The sequence below is a fragment of the Diplotaxodon limnothrissa genome, linkage group LG6, assembly GCF_057381915.1.
Source record: "Diplotaxodon limnothrissa isolate DT_005_m linkage group LG6, D_limnothrissa_male_GT1.1, whole genome shotgun sequence".
NCBI classification, from domain to species: Eukaryota; Metazoa; Chordata; class Actinopteri; order Cichliformes; family Cichlidae; genus Diplotaxodon; species Diplotaxodon limnothrissa.
The window spans coordinates 5670488-5691939 of record NC_140601.1 but is presented as its reverse complement, the minus strand read 5'-3'; the positions used below and the strand labels follow the sequence as shown (position 1 = coordinate 5691939).

Below are 21452 nucleotides of genomic sequence, written 5' to 3'. Positions count from 1 at the left end.
CTCAAAATTTCACTGAATTATTTTCATGTAATTTTTTTCACATAGCAATTAACAAATGAAATGAAATATTTAAGTCAATGATCCATGACACTGTGTCCATGATGATGTGTTAATTGGTTTTTCCAGTACATATACTCCTGTAACATGTTGAAAAACTTGATCTTGATGAGATGGCACATTTTAAGCCTGAATTATTTTTCTTTTTCTTTTGTAAAGAACCACATATAACACAAGGTTCATTCAAAGCTCATCTGAATGTTGGTGTTTGTATACAGTGGGGCAAAAAAGTATTTAGTCAGCCACCGATTGTGCAAGTTCCTCCACTTAAAATGATGACAGAGGTCAGTAATTTGCACCAGAGGTACACTTCAACTGTGAGAGACAGAATGTGAAAAAAAAAATCCATGAATTCACATGGTAGGATTTGTAAAGAATTTATACGTAAATCAGGGTGGAAAATAAGTATTTGGTCACCTCAAACAAGGAAGATCTCTGGCTCTCACAGACCTGTAACGTCTTCTGTAAGAAGCTTTTCTGTCCCCCACTCGTTACCTGTATGAATGGCACCTGTTTGAACTCATCATCTGTATAAAAGACACCTGTCCACAGCCTCAAACAGTCAGACTCCAAACGCCGCCATGGTCAAGACCAAAGAGCTTTCGAAGGACACCAGGAAAAGTATTGTAGACCTGCACCTAGTGATGGCCAAATGAAGCTTTCCGAAGCACTGAAGCTTGTATTGAAAAACGGTTCATTACTCGAAGCTTTTCAACACAGTCCTCTCCGGTGACATCTGGTGGTGAAAATTTTGAAGAGCAGCTTGAATCTGCAAAATAAAACGGACTGCTCAATCATCGCTGCTCACTCAAGAGTGGAGTTCTCTCTGATATTGGGCCACCGTTCCGTTGCTTTGAACATGTAATTGGTTTTGTTTTCTCGATTGGGGGGCTGAAAAAAATGTAATGCGTATTTGCGTAATACATTTTGATCAATAAACTTTCCCTATTTAAACATGCACTATGGTGTGGCCTTTCTTTGCTCATAACTCCTTGATGTTGGTAAATACAATAAGTGAGCAATATATATAATATACATATGAGAATGCACAGCACATTATGGAGTATGCCCCTGCTGTGAAGTCCTGCCTCCATCTACTTGTCGTTTAATCACTGGACAGCTGGACAGGTTCATACAAAATATTAGATGAGGCCAATTCCTATACATATTTTTGACCTAGGGGTGGGATTGATTGTGAACTGGAAAGGGAAAATGCTTAGGGAGCTGAGTACGGCTGCATCGTCACTGATTTGTAGAATCATTTTTGATTCGATACAGGATCCGATTCAATTTGATTGGAATCTGGAAAGTTTTGCCTCAGTCAGAAATATTACAATTCTGATCATTTAACAGTATATATCCATAATTTCGTATCTATTAAAAGAAAGCTGACACATGTGAGACTTAATTAGAGATGTAAACAGAGAGTTATGAAACCTGCAGCTGCAGAAGCCAGCGGGAAAAAAAAGAGGCAAACACAGCGCGGACCCGACGACGCACCAAAATCTGACTCTGACGCGTCGGGTCCGCGCTCTGTGTTCACGTTTGTATGCAGAATCCGTAAACCTGCTCCCAGTTACTGTTTTAGCTGTATGGTGTTTGACGACATGTTGTGAGGTTTAACCTGAGATGCTGGCGTTTCAGGCATAATAACGTTAATTTACAAATCGACACGGGATTTTAATGAATCAATATCACTTTATTCAATTTAGCATGGATTGTAATCAGAAAAGCGATAATCAAAACCCATCCCTAATCAAGAACTTGCAAAGTAAAAACATGATCAATGTAAGGTAGCCCTTTTGTTATTTACATTTAAAAAGAGTGTTACTGTGCGCTGGCTGAGTCTGTTTCTTTTCTTAGAAATAGTTTCTCCTGCCCTGGAGAAAATCCACTTGCATGGAACAGAAGAGGCTGTGGAGTGCAGGAACTACACTGCAAGCTGGTAGATATGCAGGTATTCCTGGGTCCTGCAGACTATCACCTAAAAACAATAAACAAAATGATTTTCTAAACTGTGTAGCAATGTAATGTACGTATAGTGTCAAATACATTGTTGTAGTCTTCATTAGCTTTAATTCACATGGAAGTGTTCCTAAAGTCATATGCTGTAATGATATTTACATTATGAAAACATGATTTTGGACATTTCAAGTTTTTCACTTCGGCAGATAAAATGAATTGAGCAAAATCAACTCAAAATATTCCCACACGCCAGAACGTCCTCTCTTCCTCGCTGGCTCCATATCTGTCAGTGGAATGATCACCTCTTCGCTCTCTGTCACCATCAACACACTCCACGAATCCCGTGGATGATTCACTTCCTTATATCCGTTTGAATCAGGTACCGAAGCAGTTACGTGCGTAATGAAGCTTCGGACGTCACTGGTCACGTGACTTTTGCCAAACGAAGCAAGCCTCGACACAGTGCTTCTGAACCAGTGTGTTGTTTTTTTCGACACACGCTCCGGAGCGTCAGCTTCAAGCGGGCCATCACTACCTGCACCAGACTGGGAAGAGTGAATCTACAATGGGCAAGCAGCTTGGTGTGAAAAAATCAACTGTGGGAGCAATCATCAGAAAATGGAAGACATATAAGACCACTGATAATCTCCCTCGATCTGGGGCTCCACGCAAGATCTCATCCCGTGGGGTCAAAATGATCATGAGAACGGTGAGCAAAGATCCCAGAACCACACGGGGGGACCTGGTGAATGACCTGCAGAGAGCTGGGGCCAAAGTAACAAAGGACACCATCAGTAACACACTACAACGGCAGGGAATCAAATCCCGCAGTGCCAGACGTGTTCCGCTGCTGAAGCCAGTGCATGTCCAGGCCCGTCTGAAGTTTGCCAGAGAGCACATGGATGATACAGCAGAGGATTGGGAGAATGTCATGTGGTCAGATGAAACCAAAGTAGAACTTTTTGGTATAAACTCAACTCGTCGTGTTTGGAGGAAGAAGAATACTGAGTTGCATCCCAAGAACACCATACCTACTGTGAAGCGTGGGGGTGGAAACATCATGCTATGGGGCTGTTTTTCTGCCAAGGGGACAGGACGACTGATCCGTGTTAAGGACAGAATGAATGGGGCCATGTATCGTGAGATTTTGAGCCAAAACCTCCTTCCATCAGTGAGAACTTTGAAGATGAGACGAGGCTGGGTCTTCCAACATGACAATGATCCAAAACACACCGCCCGGGCAACAAAGGAGTGGCTCCGTAAGAAGCATTTGAAAGTCCTGGAGTGGCCTAGCCAGTCTCCAGACCTCAACCCCATAGAAAATCTGTGGCGGGAGTTGAAAGTCCGTGTTGCTCGGTGACAGCCCCAAAACATCACTGCTCTCGAGAAGATCTGCATGGAGGAATGGGCCAAAATACCAGCTACTGTGTGTGCAAACCTGGTAAAGACCTATAGTAAACGTTTGACCTCTGTTATTGCCAACAAAGGTTATGTTACAAAGTATTGAGTTGTATTTTTGTTATTGACCAAATACTTATTTTCCACCCTGATTTACGAATAAATTCTTTACAAATCCTACCATGTGGATTCATGGATTTTTTTTTTATTTTTATTTTTTTCACATTCTGTCTCTCACAGTTGAAGTGTACCTCTGGTGCAAATTACTGACCTCTGTCATCATTTTAGGTGGGGGAACTTGCACAATCGGTGGCTGACTAAATACTTTTTTGCCCCACTGTACATCTCAACAGATGAGCTGTTACTTAGAGAGTTCAGGGTCTTATGGTGGAAAAGTTTGTAATTATGCGAGCTGCTCTGGATAAATCCTCTGCTCCATCTGAGTCTCAGTCCACAGAACCTCACAGTATTCCCAGCAAACAGATGACTTCACCTTATAGAAACCTTTTAGAACTATTAATTTATCTTAACTGTTTTTTTTTTTTCAGTAGGTAAGTTTCTACCACAAACTTTGTCTTTATTAGCTTTATGACGTAGTCCCAAGGGAACAACAGAATTTCAACCACTTAAGCTGTAAATAATTTATTTCCTCTAAATAAATAAAATAAAGTAATGATAATAACGCTAATAACAGCAGCCATGTGTAGTCCTCTGGAACACAACTCTGTTTGCATTATTACAGGGGTGGTTGTAGCTTAGGTGGTAGAGCAAGAGCAGGTCATCTAACCGGAACGTTAGTGTTTTGATCCCAGTCTGCATGCCAAATATTCCTGGCCAAGATACTAACCCCATGTTGCTCGTATGCTTTAGACAAAAGGCGCATAGAAACAGCATATAAAAAAGTGCTTGGGTGAATGAGGTTGTGTAGTGCTCAGACTAGAAAAACGTCTGACGAACCTAATTTCTTTTTGCCAGTAAGAACTGAAGCGCTAATGTCAGGTGCACCTACACTCTAGCGCCTCATGAGGGCAGCATTTCGTCTTTGCGAACGTATTCGTGACGTCATCCCGTGTAACTTCCTGTAATCTCGGGTCCGTTCCTCAAATCGTCCGCTGTTGTGGTTCAGAAGGCCAAGTACCGACGTGTCGGTCATTTCAAAAACCTTAAAGGTAGAGAAACAATTTCCAAGTTGTTTTATGACAGTGAATTGTTGACTTGGCGTCATGCTCGGTTAATATAAGATGGGATATAGATACAGCAATTTAGCTAAAAGGAAATGTGCAAAAGTCCTTGACAATGTGCGCTACAAATCGGCTGCTATTCAGTGCTAGCTTAGTTTAAGAAACAGGTGAGCTTAGCAAGAATCGCTTACGTTCCGTTTGGAAGGCAAACCTAAACTCTGCTAGTATTTATTGTGTATTAAATGATGGGAAGTTGGTTGTCAATTTGTCATGACGTGTGTGTTTTAGTAGTCACTGTCACTATCGCGTTCTGCCGAAGTACTTTTATTTCCAAATGTTGGTATTGTTATGTAATCTAGAAAGGATATGTTGCATTGTACATTACATCTAATATTAGAAAGTAACAATACAGGATTAATAAACGTTTGCATGCATATTGTTTCATATGGCATAACTTACCTGTGCCCCCCCATAAAAAAAAAAAGAACTTTAATCTGTTAATGTTATCCACGTTGTGTTCTCTTTCAACTATTACACCTTAATGCATAAACTTTGATGTCTGGTTTCAGATTTAGGACGTGATGGCTGCAACACTGCGTGTACTTTACTCTGCATCAAGGCCAGGTATGACGGCCTTACATTCTTATTCACTCAACAGTTCAGAGAGCCTTGTTGCCACATATCCTTTCTTACTTCTCACCCCTGTCATGCATTTATGTATACCAGGGGTCCCCAACTCCAGGCCTCGAGGGCCGGTGTCCGCGATCCAACACAGCTGATTCAAATGGCTAAATTACCTCCTCAACATGTCTTGCCGTTCTCCAGAGGCCTGATAATGAACTAATCATTTGATTCAGGTGTGTAGACCCAGAGTGAAATCTAAAACCTGCAGGACACCGGCCCTCGAGGCCTGGAGTTGGGGACCCCTGATGTATACAGATGTCGGTAAAGTTGCAGCCTAGCCCTAGCACAGAATGAGAGTGAGCATTATCACGTTAAATGCTTTTTTAAGCTTTAGAAGTAGCAGGTAATGTCAAACACCTCAATAAGGAAACTGTAGTTTTGAAGTTTAACTCTAACACAATATTTCTGCTACCTAAAGGTAACGTTTCTGTTTTTACAAGGAAGTTATTGTGTGATAAAATCATTCTTACAAGTAGAGAGAGCCGTTGCCGCACAGCAAGAAGGTCCTGAGTTCAATTCCAACATCAGTCTTTCTGTGTGGAGTTTGCATGTTCTCCCCGTGTTTGCGTGGGTTCCCTCCGGGTACTCCGGCTTCCTCCCACCGTCCAAAGACATGCAGCTTGTGGGGATAGGTTAATTGGATAATCCAAATTGTCACTAGGTGTGAATGTGTGAATGAATGTGAGTGCGAATGTCTCTGTGTGTTGGCCCTGTGACAGACTGGCGACCTGTCCAGGGTGTACCCCGTCTCTCGCCCTATGACAGCTGGGATAGGCTCCAGCGCCCCCCGCGACCCTGAAAAGGATAAGCGGAAGCGAATGGATGGATGGATGGATGGAAGTAGAGAGAGATGTAAGAAAGAGGTGACAGGAGAGGAAACATTATTCTGTTGCTGATGTCATCTGGGTATTTACCATAAAGAGATGTCTTGAAAAGCAAAGTGATTTATAAACATTTCATTATTCAAAATCAGTGTTGTATGACAACAATAGGCTGTTCACTTTATTGGAATGTAGACTAAGTTGGTTTGTTTGTAGTCTTGTTGTATTATTTAATGTAAGGGATTATATTTGACTGGTGCAGATTAGGCTGTGATATCCATAACTATTGCTAGGTTCAGTGAAGAGACAATAAAAGCTAGTTAGTTGTTGTTTAATGCTGATAATTAAAGCAAACAGTACAAGCTTAAAGTGCTTTTAGTGCTCAGTAGTAAGGCAAGAATAGAAAACGGCAATATAATTAGCAATTCATTTACCATCACAAGAGTTTTAAATTTTTCTGGACAGAAGCTAAAAGTGAGAAAGATTTATACTCTGTGTTGATGGAAAATTCTATTGTATTACTCCACTCTAGACTGCTTCCTGTAGTGTCAAGTTGACTGCATTGTAGTAGGTTTACTGTTTATCTTTTCTGAAATGTTTTTACCTTCAGGTTTTTTTGTGGCCAGCCAGAATCTAGCAAGGTCCTTCAGTGTGTCGGCACAAAGGGACGGATTCAGTAAGTGCTGCTACAACACAACTCAATTCAAGGGCTTTCAGAGGCTGTACCACGATATTTTCATTCACACATGGACTTCAGACAGTTTTAGAATTTAGTTCAGGATGTTTTCCTTAGTTGGGCTTTCCTCACATTCTTACATCCTGAAGAAGGATGTACTCAGCTTCACTTGATGAAAAAACAAAAAAGATTTATGAATTACACTGATATTTTACAGTTTACACTCATGTAAATTGGGCGTATTACCATTATTTTGTTTTGGCTGTGTGTGTGTGTGTGTGTGTGTGTGTGTGTGTGTGTGTTCCTTTCTTTGTCTACATAAGAGTATGTGAATGCTCAGGAGATCCCTGTCGACATGAAGTCCATCACAGACAGAGCAGCACAAACACTGCTATGGACAGAGCTCTTCAGAGGTCAGTTGAATGTTTCTCTGTCCTGTACGAATAATTGGATCTTTGTGTTTTCCTTTACCAGTGGAAGTAGTTGGGGTACTGTCACTTCATGGAAAATGTTCTTTGTATTTGTTATCTTACAGATGAGGGTAACATTAGTCCCCCCATGATATTTTAACGTTTTTGTCCCAGTAGGTTGATTCTGTGCATCTGGATGTTACATTTCAATGGTAAATGGTTTGAAATAAAACCTCAAGCAGTTAGCAGCAAAACTGGGTCTGGAACGTCAATTTATCTTCCAATACGTCACCGACCACCAACACCTAATCCCTGCCCATGATCAGGTACCCTGCTGGGATAATAAGCTAGCCAAAGGAGGAGATGCAAACTGGACCGAAAGACAGCACAGTGTAAAGATGCCCCTGAGACAATCCAGCACATAAGTAGGGTGCAAGATGCTGGCAGGCAGGGCACACTTTGAACGCCATAACCAAGTGGCCGGCATAGTATACTGTGCCAAGTATGACCTGGAAGTCCCGAGGTCAAAATGGTGGTCCTGTAGGACTTCCAGATACAAACGGATAAACTGGTGATAGCTAACCAACCGGACGTAGTAGTGGTAGGGAAGCAGAGGAAGACAGCTGTACTGATAGATGTAGTGATACTAAATGACAGCAAATCAGAAGCTGGACAAATACCAAGGGCTCAGAAAAGAGCTCGAGAAGATGTGGAGGGTGAAGGTAACAGTGGTCCCAGTGGTAACTGGAGCACTCGGTGCAATGACCCCCAAACTAGGCAAGTTTCTCCAGCAGATCCCTGGAACAACATCTGAAATCTCTGTCCAGAAGAGCGCCGTCCTAGGAACAGCAAGGGTGCATGACCTTCAAGTTCCAAGGCCTCTGTCAGGGGACCTGAGCTTGAGAGATAAAAGATGGGGAATTTTTTTTTTGATAGATGGGGAATTTTTTTTGATACAGATGCATAAAATTTTCATGGAGGTGTTAATAATTGTAAGCGTTCTCATTTGAAAATGTGGTTTTATTGTAATGCCAGGTCTAGGCATGACAATGAGCTACCTGTTCAGAGAGCCTGCCACCATTAACTACCCGTTTGAAAAAGGACCACTGTCGCCACGCTTCAGAGGAGAACATGCGTTGCGCAGGTGAGGATGATTATTTGACAAACACCAGTCAGTGTAATATGATTGGTAGCAATGATAAGATGTCAGAATAATAAATTTGATAGTCATTGATTGGTGCTTTGATATATATATATATATATATATATATATATATATATATATATATATATATATACATACACACAATACAGTGTGTTTGTGTCTGTTTAACAAATCGACCAGTAACTTCTTATATAAGGAGGATCATATGCAATGCAAGAAAAACATTGTAACTTTTTAGATTTAACTTTTTTTCTAAACTATTAGCATCTTTGAATAGTATCTGAAAACACCTCCATACATCTGAGATTTTATAGGAGGCTCTGAGATGACACTGTATTAGTAATCAAACCTCACCAAGTTTTTGGAATGTGTCAAAACAGGTATCCCTCAGGAGAAGAGCGTTGCATTGCTTGCAAGCTGTGTGAAGCAATCTGTCCTGCCCAGGTATAAACAAATAGTCATACCTATGTGAACAAATATGAATGAGGTAAAAACAACTTTGGCTATAGATTAGGGCTGCCACGATTAGTCGACTAGTCACGATTACGTCGACTATCAAAAGCTGATTATCAGAACTGTGAGATGCTCGAGAATTTACTAAGATAAGATAAGATAACCTTTATTAGTCCCACACGTGGGAAATTTGTTTTGTCACAGCAGGAAGTGGACAGTGCAAAAGTTATGAGGCAAAAATTAGAATACAATAAGAATAAATACAGTACACAACTGTACAGAATAGAATAAAATAAAATACTATATACAGTAGAATAAAATAAAATAAATATACAATAAGATAAGAATAGAATACAAATACAAATACTATATACAACTGAGTAAAAATACAACAATGACAGATAGGATTATTGCACTTAGTATTATTGCATATGTATGGATGTGTGTGCTTGATCAGTTAAAGTCTTTATTATGGAGTCTGACAGCAGTGGGGAGGAAAGACCTGCGAAATCTCTCCGTCCCACACCGTGGGTGCCGCAGTCTCCCACTGAAGGAGCTGCTCAGTGCTGTCACAGTCTGCTGCATGGGGTGGGAGATGTTGTCCATCAGGGATGACAGCTTAGCCGCCGTTCTCCTGTCACTCACCACCTCCACTGGGTCCAGAGGGCATCCTAGAACAGAGCTGGCCCTTCGGATCACCCTGTTCAGTCTCTTCCTGTCCCCAGCAGAGATGCTGCCGCCCCAGCAGACCACGCCATAAAAGATAGCAGAAGCCACAACAGAGTCATAGAATTTCTTCAGGAGTGGGCCCTCCACTCCAAACGACCTGAGTCTCCGCAGCAGGTACAGCCTGCTCTGCCCTTTCCTGTAGAGGGCGTCTGAGTTATGAGTCCAGTCCAGTCTATTGTTCAGATGAACACCAAGGTACCTGTAGCTGTCCACAGCCTCAATGTCCATACCTTGGATGTTCAGTGGTTGCAGTGGAGAATGCTTGTGCCTGCGGAAGTCTACCACCAGTTCCTTGGTTTTACTGGCGTTGATCTGGAGGTAGTTCAGCTGGCACCAGTCCACAAAGTCTTGGGTCAGACCTCTGTACTCCTTGTCGTCCCCATCAGTGATGAGGCCGACTATTGCAGAGTCATCAGAGAACTTCTGCAGGAAGCACTGGGTGGAATTGTGGGAGAAGTCTGCAGTGTAGATGGTGAAGAGGAACGGAGCCAGAACCGTTCCCTGTGGGGCCCCCGTACTGCAGACGACCCTGTCCGACACAAAGCCCTGAGTCCTCACATACTGAAGTCGGTCGGTGAGGTAGTCCAGGATCCAGGTAGTGAGGTGATGGTCCACTCCAGAGTTCACCAGCTTGTCCTTTAGAACCGAGGGAAGAATAGTGTTGAAGGCACTGGAGAAATCAAAGAACATGATTCTCACAGTGCTTCCAGCGGTCTCCAGGTGAGCGAGGGAACGATGTAGGAGGTGAATGACGGCATCATCCGCTCCAATGCCAGGCTGGTAGGCAAACTGAAGTGGGTCCAGTGATGAGCTTATTAGGCGCCGAAGCTGAGCCAGGACCAACCGCTCCAGGGTCTTCATCAGGTGGGATGTCAGAGCCACCGGCCTGTAGCTGTTGAGGTCCTTGGGGCGTGAAGTCTTTGGCACTGGTACAACACAGGAGGTTTTCCAGAGCTGTGGGACTCTTCCCAACCTCAGGCTCAGGTTGAAGAGGTGCTCCATCACCCCACACAGTTGGTCCGCGCAGGACCTGACGACCCTCGAGCTGATGCCATCTGGACCCGCTGCCTTCTTGCCATTAAGTACTCTGGTGTCCTGTTATATCTTAGATAGCAAGGAGTTTATTAAACTTCACCGAAACAATCTGCAAATTTCATTAAAATTTAATAAACTATCATCTTGTCTTTATTTTTAGTTAGCTTAAACACTTAAAGCTGTAAGCTAATGATAGTTATATAAGAGCAGATGCTGCTGGTGCAATAAGCTGAACGTTTTACGTCCAATGGATGATGATCTGATTAGTCGACTAATCGCAAAAATAATCGGTGACTAGTCGACTATCAGAATAATCGTTTGTGGCAGCCCTACTATAGATACGTTTGCAGCATAACTGTCCTCACAGGACCTCAACTGTATAACTGAACATGTATATGATACAGTGCAAAAGTCTTGAGCCACCTATCATTTCTTTGTATTTTGCTGGGAAATTTGGAAATATGTGCAGAGATTTATTCAAACATGTTCGAGCATAAATGGAAATACAATAGATAAGTCAAAAACATAATTTGTACAATTCTAATGAGCTTGAAAATCAATATTTGGTAGGAGCAGCTTTGAATTCTCTTTGTGTAATTTCTTTAAGCAGTCTTCAGGAATGGTTCACCAGGCTTCTTGAAGGGCATTTAAAGCTCTTCTTTGGATGCCACCCTCCACTGCGAGCAATTCTGAGGCTTTGGCAAACAGTAGATGGTGAACCACGGGAGTCAGATGCATCTATCAGGTCATGTGTCAGGTCTATGCTGGATTTTTTTATGACTTTCAGATACCTGCCACTTTTTTTTTTTTTTTTGTCCCCTAATTGTCCAATTTCCTCAAAGCTTAGCCCACTTAGCTGAGATATGCCAGGTTCTTGGTTAGCAGTTCTTAGAACTAATCTTGTTGCTGTAAAAATCGTATTTCATGCTTCTCAAACTGTTGTCTTTGAAATATAGGACTAAATAATGGATTTATGTGACAGGCTGAAAGGATGCAATCTAAAATTGTTTTGTTGCTAAGTTGTCTGTTGTGTGTAGACACAACACTGGTTCCCAGGAGTTAGGTGCCTTTTTATTGCTTGAATGATTCAAAAGTCAGTGTTAAAAGTGTCTTAAAAAACTTTTGTCCTCTGAAAGTCATTTTCAGTCAAGGACTGGACTGAAAAAGCGCACCTGAATATTAGCCGCACAAGCTAAAATTAGGGGAAAATCCTGTTTTGTACATACATTAGCCGCACCTGACTAAAAGCCGCAGGTGTTTTAATGTTTACTTACCATATGTACGAGAATGCGCACAAAGGGGATTGTCAGGAAAGAGATGGCTGTTTGGGACCACATCCCTTTTATTAATATTTTGAAAAACAAGTTACCGGTACATATTTGCATAACTTTTTACGTATATGCACAAGTACCGGTAATTACAAGTACGAAACATGTGCTGTGCTTTATAAACGAGTAACAAATGTAGTACATAACAATAACCTACAGCACACCAGAAAAAGAGATTTGGCCTACCTTTTAGGCTCAGGTGCAGTAACACGGCTTTAACAAGAAGAAAAGTCAGTCATTCACCACCATCTTTCTCTTCTTCCTGCGCACTAAAACCCATAAAGTCCTCAGGCTCAGGATGGCTTCGTCATCCACTCTCCGCTACTCCCCTTCGTTGTCACTTTCAAAACCAAAGAAATCCTCGTCAGTGTCGGAGTCGAAAACCCTCTGAAGGGCAGTGGTGGTGTCCCCCTCTCCATCATGCAGCAGTCCAGCCCTTCGAAATCCTTTGGTGATCGTGGATGCTTTTACACTTCTCCACGCTGTCAGAATCCACTGGCAGACTTGGGCAAAACTTGCTCTTCGCATGCGACCAGTTTTGGTGAATGATTTATTACCGCTCGTCATCCAATCCTCCCACTGAACGCGTAGTGCTACTTTGAACGCACGATTCACACTGATGTCGAGTGGCTGCAGGTGCTTCGTTGTGCCTCCAGGAATCAAAGCTGGAATCGAGTTTGTGCTCTTAATGGCTGCTTTCACAGAATCTGTGATATGGGCCCTCATGCTGTCCAAAACAAGCAACGCTTTTTTTTTTTTTTTTTTTGGCGAAAGAATCCTCCAGGCTGCTTCCCATAGCACTCTTGCAGCCATTCCTTCATTACGCTTTCCACCATCCACCCATTCTTGTTGACCTTAACAGAGATGCCGCTCGGGATCTCTTCTCTTGGCATAGTCATCCGCTTAAAGATCACCATTGGCGGAAGTTGAAACCCTGATGCTGTGCAGCCCAGCGCACAAGTGAAATTCGTTCTCTCATGGCCAGTGGTTCTCACCGTGGTGGTTGATTCGCCTTGCTTGTTAACAGTCCTAGTGAGGGGGCAGGTCAAACGTCAATAGCACTTCATCCATGTTTATGATCTCGTCCGGTCCGATGGAATATTCGTTTATCTTTCTTAGTGTGAATTAGCGGAAGTTTGTTATTTTCCTCTGCGTAGTCGGGAGGGAGTTGCTGACACACAGTCGTCCGTGCCCTCATGGACAGTCCTTTTCGTTTCATAAATCTGTGACACCAGGATGGCCCACCTCTGAAATTTTCTATCTTCATTTCGTTGGTGACTGTTTTGGCTTTTAGTTGGATCTGCACAGTTTAAACACCTCGCCCGTTTGCTCTCTGCGTGTTCACCCAGTCTTCAATACAGTCTTCAAGTTTGGGCCATCTGCTCTTATTTCCTCTGAAAGCTTTTTTCGTCTTTTTGCACAGAGCCAGTTCGTCTCCAACGTCTCACCATTGATTCGTTTATACCAAGGGTACGTGCAGCAGCTCTATTTCCCTTGCTGAGTGCCAAATAGACTGCCTTTAATTTGAAAGCTGCATCATATGCATTTCTTTTGTTTGCCATACTGAGGGTTTTTGAATGATCACATGCCCTTCCACCAGGCAACGTAGTGCCGTACAACAGCGGAGCAACCAAAACAAATCCTCTTACGATATCACAAAAATCATGGACGATCCATAGAAAAGCCGCGGGGTTCAAAGCTTGTGCAAAAAGTAGTGGCTTATAGCCCGAAACTAACGGTAATGTCCAAAGAAACCCTGGAGAACTATTACTCAAGACCACTCATTAAGGATGCGATCAGAGTAGAGCCTTGATTTGAATGTATCGCTCCATGGAAGCAAAAAACACAAACAAAAGAAAAGATAGGAGGGTCAAGACGTTTGCACAGTACTGTATACTGGGGAATGAATGTTTGTATTCATTATTAGTACAAATACCAGATAGCGCTGTTGATATCATCACTAACAATTTTCCTTTCCAGGCCATCACCATAGAGGCAGAGACGCGTGCTGATGGCAGCAGGAGGACAACTCGCTACGACATTGACATGACCAAATGTATCTACTGCGGTTTCTGTCAGGAGGCATGTCCTGTGGATGCCATTGTAGAGGTGTGTCTTTTTCCACAACATAGACAGTCTTGGATAGTGTGGGTAGCCCCACTGCATGTTTGATTGATTGACTGATTGATTGATTGATTAATTGAATGATTGATTTATTTTGAACATGTTGAAAAAGTACAACAACATAGAAATAAAAAGAGATAAATAAACAAAGCAAAACAAAAGGAAAACGAGCAACCACAACTACAAATAACTTTGATGTTCAAAAAGGAGCAGGAAGAAGCATAAGCTTATTTAATCCCACCCCTTTTCCACTATCTAGTAATCAATAGACTACAGAAGTACCTCCTTGCAATTAGTCAAAGGAGCTTGCAAAGAAAAGCGTCTGGACTTCTTTAAGTTGCTTGAAGACGTTTCACCTCTCATCCGAGAAGCTTCTTCTGTTCTAAGGTCAATTACATTATATGTTACATGTATTTTTTTAAATATATATAAACCACCCAGCTCACCCCTGCGGGCAGTTTATCCTTCAAGCTCGGGTCCTCTACCAGAGGCCTGGGAGCTTGAGGGTCCTGCGCAGTATCTTAGCTGTTCCCAGGACTGCGCTCTTCTGGACAGAGATCTCCGATGTTGTTCCCGGCATCTGCTGGAGCCACTCGCCTAGCTTGGGAGTCACCGCACCTAGTGCTCCGATTACCACGGGGACCACCGTTACCTTCACCCTCCACATCCTCTCGAGCTCTTCAGGATCAGAATACTTTATTAATCCCGAAGGAAATTAGGGTTACAGCAGGCAGCACGCTAATGGCGCATGCGCACTTACAAAGGAACCTTCTGACCAACTTTACACAAACATCATGTCACAGACATGTCAGAAAGGCTGATAGGAAAAAAACAACGAAAATGAATAACATGAGGTAAGAGGAGGAGAAAAAAAACTCCACTCAGACTGAGCTCCTAGTGGGAGAACAGTTTGATAACAGAAAAAACATCTCAGCACAAAAAGCACATGACTATCAATACACCATAGAAACACAAGACAAGCAACAGGGGTGGGTAAAGGGTAAGAGAGAGCCGGTGTAGACAGGGCATCCGCTCCTGCAGCATGTCTGCGCTGGTCCAGTCGACTGCCATCTTCCCCAGTAGGGCACAAGCATCGAAGGTGTTTGGAAAGGGAGGGGTGATCTGTGTGTGTGTGTGTGTGTGTGTGTGTGTGTGTGTGTGTGTGTGTGTGTGTGTGTGTGTGTGTGTGTGTGTGTGTGTGTGTGTGTGTGTGTGTGTGTGTGTGTGTGTCCAGAGTTCAGCTGAGACAGTGTCCTTCGCCCCGCCAGGCTAGGTAAACAGTCTTCCAGCCAACCCAGGTGGCCTTGCATGGAATGGGGGGAACAGTCTAAACACAGTTGTTGTCAGGGTGTTTTGTTCAGCTCCAGCCTTGAGGCCGCAGCTGGCGCCGAAGGGGTCTCCGCATGAAGTGATGATGGTTTTTCCTTTAGTGCAAACAACTCATATGAATTTCAAAGCTGTTCTAACAGTCCAACACTGGTCTCTTAATCTCCCGTTGGAGAGCCGTGAGCTTTCTATGATGTTATCCAAACTTACGTTCCGTGATGTTGTCATTCTTTTTGCTCAAAGAGCAGGTTCTGAGAACTCACGACCGCAGTGCACTTCCCCAAGATGTGATCGAATTTGCGCTCAAAGGTGTTATTCGAGCTAGCCCCTCCAGATGTAATCGAGTTTTTCACTCAGATGTCTTGTTCTGAGTATTCGCGGCAGCCGTGCGTTCTCCAAGATCTTCTCCGTGCTGCACTCAATGAGCCCATGGTATTTCTCCAGCTTCTCGTGTTCCTTCTTTCTGATGTTGCTGTCATTCGTAACCGCTACATCGATCACTACGGCCGTCTTCTCATGTTTGTCTACCACCACTATGTCCGGTTGGTTAGCCACCACCATTTTGTCCGTCTGTATCTGGAAGTCCCACAGGATCTTAGCTCCACCACCCTTGGGGGCATCTCCCATTTTGACCTCGGGACTTCCAGGTTATACTCGGCACAGATGTTCCTGTACACTATGCCGGCCACTTGGTTATGGCGTTCCATGTATGCCTTGCCTGCTAGCATCTTGCACCCTGCTGTTATGTGCTGGATTGTCTCTGGGGCATCTTTACACAGCCTGCACCTGGGGTCTTGCCTGGTGTGATAGACCCCAGCCTCTATGGATCTTGTGCTCAGAGCTTGTTCTTGTGCTGCCATGATTAGTGCCTCTGTGCTGTCTTTCAGTCCAGCTTTGTCCAGCCACTGGTAGGATTAGATGTTCTTGTACACTATGCCGGCCACTTGGTTATGGTGTTCCACGTATGCCTTGCCTACTAGCATCTTGCACCCTGCTGTTATGTGCTGGTAGGATATATATATATACACATGTACATGTTTTGGCTGTTTTGGCTTCCCTTCATTGGCTTCCTGTTAAATCCAGAAGTTAATTCCAAATCCTGCTCCTCACATACAAGGTCTTAAATAATCAGGCCCCATCTTATCTTAATGACCTTGTAGTACCATATCACCCTATTAGAGCACTTCGCTCTCGCTCTGCAGGCCTACTTGTTGTTCCTAGAGTATTTAAAAGTAGAATGGGAGGCAGAGCCTTCAGTTTTCAGGCCCCTCTTCTGTGGAACCAGCTTCCAGTTTGGATTCAGGAGACAGACACTATCTCTACTTTTAAGATTAGGCTTAAAACTTTCCTTTTTGCTAAAGCATATAGTTAGGGCTGGACCAGGTGACCCTGAATCCTCCCTTAGTTATGCTGCAATAGACGTAGGCTGCTGGGGATTCCCATGATGCATTGAGTTTTTCCTTTCCAGTCACCTTTCTCACTCACTATGTGTTAACAGACCTCTCTGCACTCAATCACACTTGTTATTAATCTCTGTCTCTTTTCCACAGCATGTATTTATCCTGTTTTCCTTCTCTCACCCCAACCGGTCGCAGCAGATGGCCCCGCCCCTCCCTGAGCCTGGTTCTGGACGTTTCTTCCTGTTAAAAGGGAGTTTTTCCTTCTCACTGTCGCCAAAGTACTTGCTAATAGGGGGTTATATGATTGTTGGGTTTTTCTCTGTATCTATTATTGTACGATCTACTGTGCAATATAAAGCGCCTTGAGGCGACTGTTGTTGTGATTTGGCACTATATAAATAAAATTGAATTGAATCGAATGGCCCAGCCAATCACATGACCTAAATCAAACTAAAAGTCTATGGAAAGAAGAGTTCATAGAATGGGCCCACAGAACCGTCAGGATATAAAAAAAAATGGGCCAAAATCACCTTTGCAATGCCTGCGACTAGTTTCTCCATACAGAAGGAGCCTTGAAGCTGTTTTACCAACAAAGGCTTTTGCACAAAGTGTTAAAACAAATTTCAGTAAAGCATGTTTAATACTTTTTTCATTATTACACGTAATATATGAACATCTGTGGTTTGAGTTTTTTGCGTTTGTAGATTGGATGGGTTGTTACTGATTTCTAATGAGTATTTCATGTCAGTATCACCTTTAGAAATATATTCTGGGAGCGGCCGGCCCAGGTCTTCCCTTCTCTCTACCCCTGCTTTCCTGTCCTCTCATCACTGTCTATCGACTAAAGTCCCCCCCAAAAAAGAATATTTAATTAGTTACACTTTGTGAAAAGGGCTGAAATACGGGCAGAGTCATAATAAAAGTTGGCAGTAATTTTTATTGCAAAGATCTTTATCTTTTTGTTTGTGCTTTCATTATTCTTATTCTTTGCGGTCTCTTTTCTCCACGTTTTGTTTCTGTTATTTTCTTCGGTTCCTCTCCTCGTGTTTGCAGACCTGTTGTAATCCATTTTTCCTTTTTTTTCAGGGTCCTAACTTTGAATTTTCTACTGAAACTCATGAAGAACTGCTCTACAATAAGGAAAAGCTCCTCAACAATGGAGACAAGTGGGAAGCAGAGATTGCTGCCAACATACAAGCTGATTACCTATATCGATAGACATCACACACAGACATGCAGGTGTACAAATGTACAGTATACACAAACCATCTTTTGCGCCCCACACACATTTTGACTCAAACCCAGAGGAAATGGATGGTCAGTTTAGATTTAGTTTTGTTGTCCATTCTTATTTTAAACATAACATAAATATCCTCAGTATCATATTATTCGATATTTATTGTAGAACAATCAATACCCCACTGGCTATTTGTGTAAGGAGTCTAAAGCTGTCACAGCCTGGTCTAGTATATTATCATTCAATGAAGACTATACTTTGTGTGGAAATTGAATTTAATAACATGTAGACTGAGTCAAGCTATGTCAGTCTGAGCATGTACCCCGAGGGTAGACTGCAATCTGGATTTCATCTTCACTGTCAGTGTAAGGGTGCATGGATTATCATCTAGTGAGTTGTATGTTCGTCATGCTGCTTCCACTTTCAAGCAAATAAAGAACCATCTGGGAGAAATTTGTTTCAAGTGTTGAAAAACGATGTACAGAAAATGTTTCAATGCAATTTTTATTTATATAATGCCAAATACAACAACAGCCGCCTCAAGGTGCTTTATATTGTAAGGTAAAGACCCTACAATATTGCAGAGAAAACCCCAGCAATCAGACGACCTCCTATGAGCAAGCACTTGGTGACAAGCTTTATGTTAAAAGCTTCCTTTTAGGCTACGTTCACACTGCAGGCGAAAGCGCATCAAATCCTATTTGCGACCCATATCCGATCATGGTATGACAGTGTGAACGGCACAAATCCGATATTTTCAAATCCGATCTGGGTCACTTTCGTATGTGGTACTGAATCCGATACATATCCGATGTCTCAGAAAGCGACTGCTGTGTGATCGGTCAGGTCGCATTAAATCCGTCTTTTACGTCACTGACACAAGACAGACGCCAATTATCAGCTCCGGAGAAGACATCGTGAACGCTTCCTGGCCATCCAGTGTAGATGTCAGTGAAACTGTTGGGAAGACAACGTGAACATTTTATTTGTACTGTATAATCTGCAGATTCTGACAGAAATCTGCAACTATCCTTTGAAGCACCGCTTCTCTAAAACAGCAATAAGGATAATTATTAGGTTATCTACATTATTATGTAAATAACAAAATAACTTAAAGCAAAAATTGGGAAACGTAAAGTCCGAAGTCTTTATATTAAGGGCCATCAGTCAAACAATACTGTTTGGTCTGGGTCTAAACAGAGCGCGTTGTGTGTGACGTCTTCTTTTGCGCATGCGGGCTGCTTTGAGCGTTCACACTAGAGCGCGTTTGCTGTCGCATTTTATTTGTAGTGTGAACGAGGAGACAAAAAAATCGGATTTGATCAAAAAATCGGAATTGAGCATTAAGACCTGCAGTGTGAACGTAGCCTTAGAAGGAAAACTGGCAAAACCAGGCTCAGTGGAGGCCAGTCATCTGCTGCGATCAACTAGGAATGAGGGCAGGGGAGATGGGACAAAAAACCACTGTGGAAAACAGCCAGAGATTAAAAATAACTGATTAAATGAACAGTAGTGTATACACACAGTGTGAAAAAAAAAAAAAAAAGGTGAGTGAAGAAGAAGTAGTCCATTCCCTGGGAATCCCCCAGCAGCCTTGATCTACTGCAGCATAAATAATCACCTGATTGAGCCCAGATTAGAAGCATTAACAAAACTGGCTGTGGTTACCAACTGCAGAACGGATGACATCAAGCATTATGCCACGAGTGAATGAGATATATATTGACTGACACGACTAGGATCTACAACAATGACACTGGAATGTCATTCAGATTGGAGAAGTGTATTTGGATGGTAACAAAGAGAGGAAAGGTAGTCACAACTGAGGGGACTGCACTAGCAGAAGGCAACATTGCAAACATTGAGGATAGTCCTAAACAGTCAGGTAAATCTGAAGAACAAGATCTGGGAAATGAACACTGTCTTGGAATTTCCTGTTAGTAAAGTCTGCAACGCGGTCAGCTGTGGCCAAAGCTTTTTAATTACAGGATGCAAGAGAGAAAACAGACTGCAAACATCACAGTTATGCAGTCAGGATAGCTCTGCCCTTGAGACGTCGCGCCGCCTCTTTTATACCTTCACACACAACTCCTGGTGCATCACTACAGTTACAACAGCTTCTTGTCTCAACCCTCGCTGGGCAGGGAGCAACTCCTGCTATCCATATTCCAGGAAGCACCTGGAATATGGTTTCCCTGGGAATTTCATCCTTCTATGCCCTAACAGTAAGCAGATAACATAGTGAAACATAGTTAAGCATAGTTACACCAGGTCATATTGACACACAGACTCACCTAAGAAATACAAAAAGTTCCAAGCACCTACTAATACATATAAGAATGAACTAGAAACTTTCCATCACAACACCTACCCTCTGATGGCTGTTGGATGCCCTGCTGGGAGAATAAGGGACAACTGAATCTTTCTAATTATGTGCAGTACTACTTTAATTAACCCTTGTGTTCGTTTTATATTAAACTATTTTGTGTTCACAGTTAAAAAATGACTGTTTCATTACGACTCATCATAAAAGCTATAATAATAGATATATTTCCTTTCTTGTCATGTTAGATTGTTTTATCAACTAAAGTTTTTGAACTTCTGTTATTTATGATGTATGTATGTCTCATTAATATGACTTTATATGCCTTATATTTGAGTCAAAACACATCATTTCTATTTTGACTATAATAACCAGATCAAACATAGTATACTGTTTATCACAGCTGTCAAAGTGACCAGGAATATTTTAGCTGTGTATGGACCAAATGATTCCAACATTATACTAAAATGACCTCTTTTCAGGAACACCATCTATGGGTGCCTGAAAGATGGGATATAGATGAGTGGCTGGCGCTCCACAAACCTGTCAACATGTAAAATTTATAGAGTAACATGGTGGCCCAAAAAATTGTCCGACTGAACTCTACATCCATAAACTGTTGGTAGATTCATTCTCGGATCTCCACTGAAAATAAAAAAAACCCCTCATGTATGCTTTGATGTCTTTCTGTCTTACCTCCATGTTTACCACTATAGTTTACCATTATTTTCAAATTAGGGTTTCAGCTGAAAGCCCAAGTTGATTCTCAGGTGGGGATAAGTTCCCATTCTTTGACTGTTGACATGGCAACAGATGACAACAGTCGTCATGGCGATCCTCTTCCTCACTGAATTTGTCCTCATCAGTTTTTTCTTGGTCTCGGTTGCATGGATTATATTCCATGCCATCTTCAGCTTCTGACACTTCCTCTCTAATCCATGCTCACCGTGAGTTTCCTGGTCTCTCTCTAGTCATGGGGCAGGCTGTGTGGTGGGCAGTGTAGGACCAAAATACAATACTTGGCACACAGACATTAGACTCAAAATGCAGCTGTATTGCTGGAAAAAACGAAATAACTAAAGATATCAGGAAAAGACTCACTGGCAAAGGAGCATGGATATGGATAACGTAATCGGACAA

At 42.4% G+C, this 21452-nt stretch overlaps 1 protein-coding gene across 1 annotated transcript; it reads left to right on the top strand.

Annotated features, from left to right (window-relative positions):
- The first annotated feature begins 4521 nt into the window (after positions 1–4521).
- LOC146629996 (NADH dehydrogenase [ubiquinone] iron-sulfur protein 8, mitochondrial-like) lies at positions 4522–20504 on the top strand. The gene is made up of 8 exons (XM_085356735.1): positions 4522–4589; positions 5171–5225; positions 6717–6782; positions 7106–7195; positions 8228–8336; positions 8738–8801; positions 13883–14011; positions 17839–20504. Exons 2-8 carry the CDS (start codon positions 5183–5185, stop codon positions 17968–17970), a joined length of 633 nt encoding a protein of 210 aa, XP_085212861.1. The 5' UTR covers positions 4522–4589; positions 5171–5182; the 3' UTR covers positions 17971–20504.
- The last annotated feature ends 948 nt before the right edge of the window (positions 20505–21452 follow it).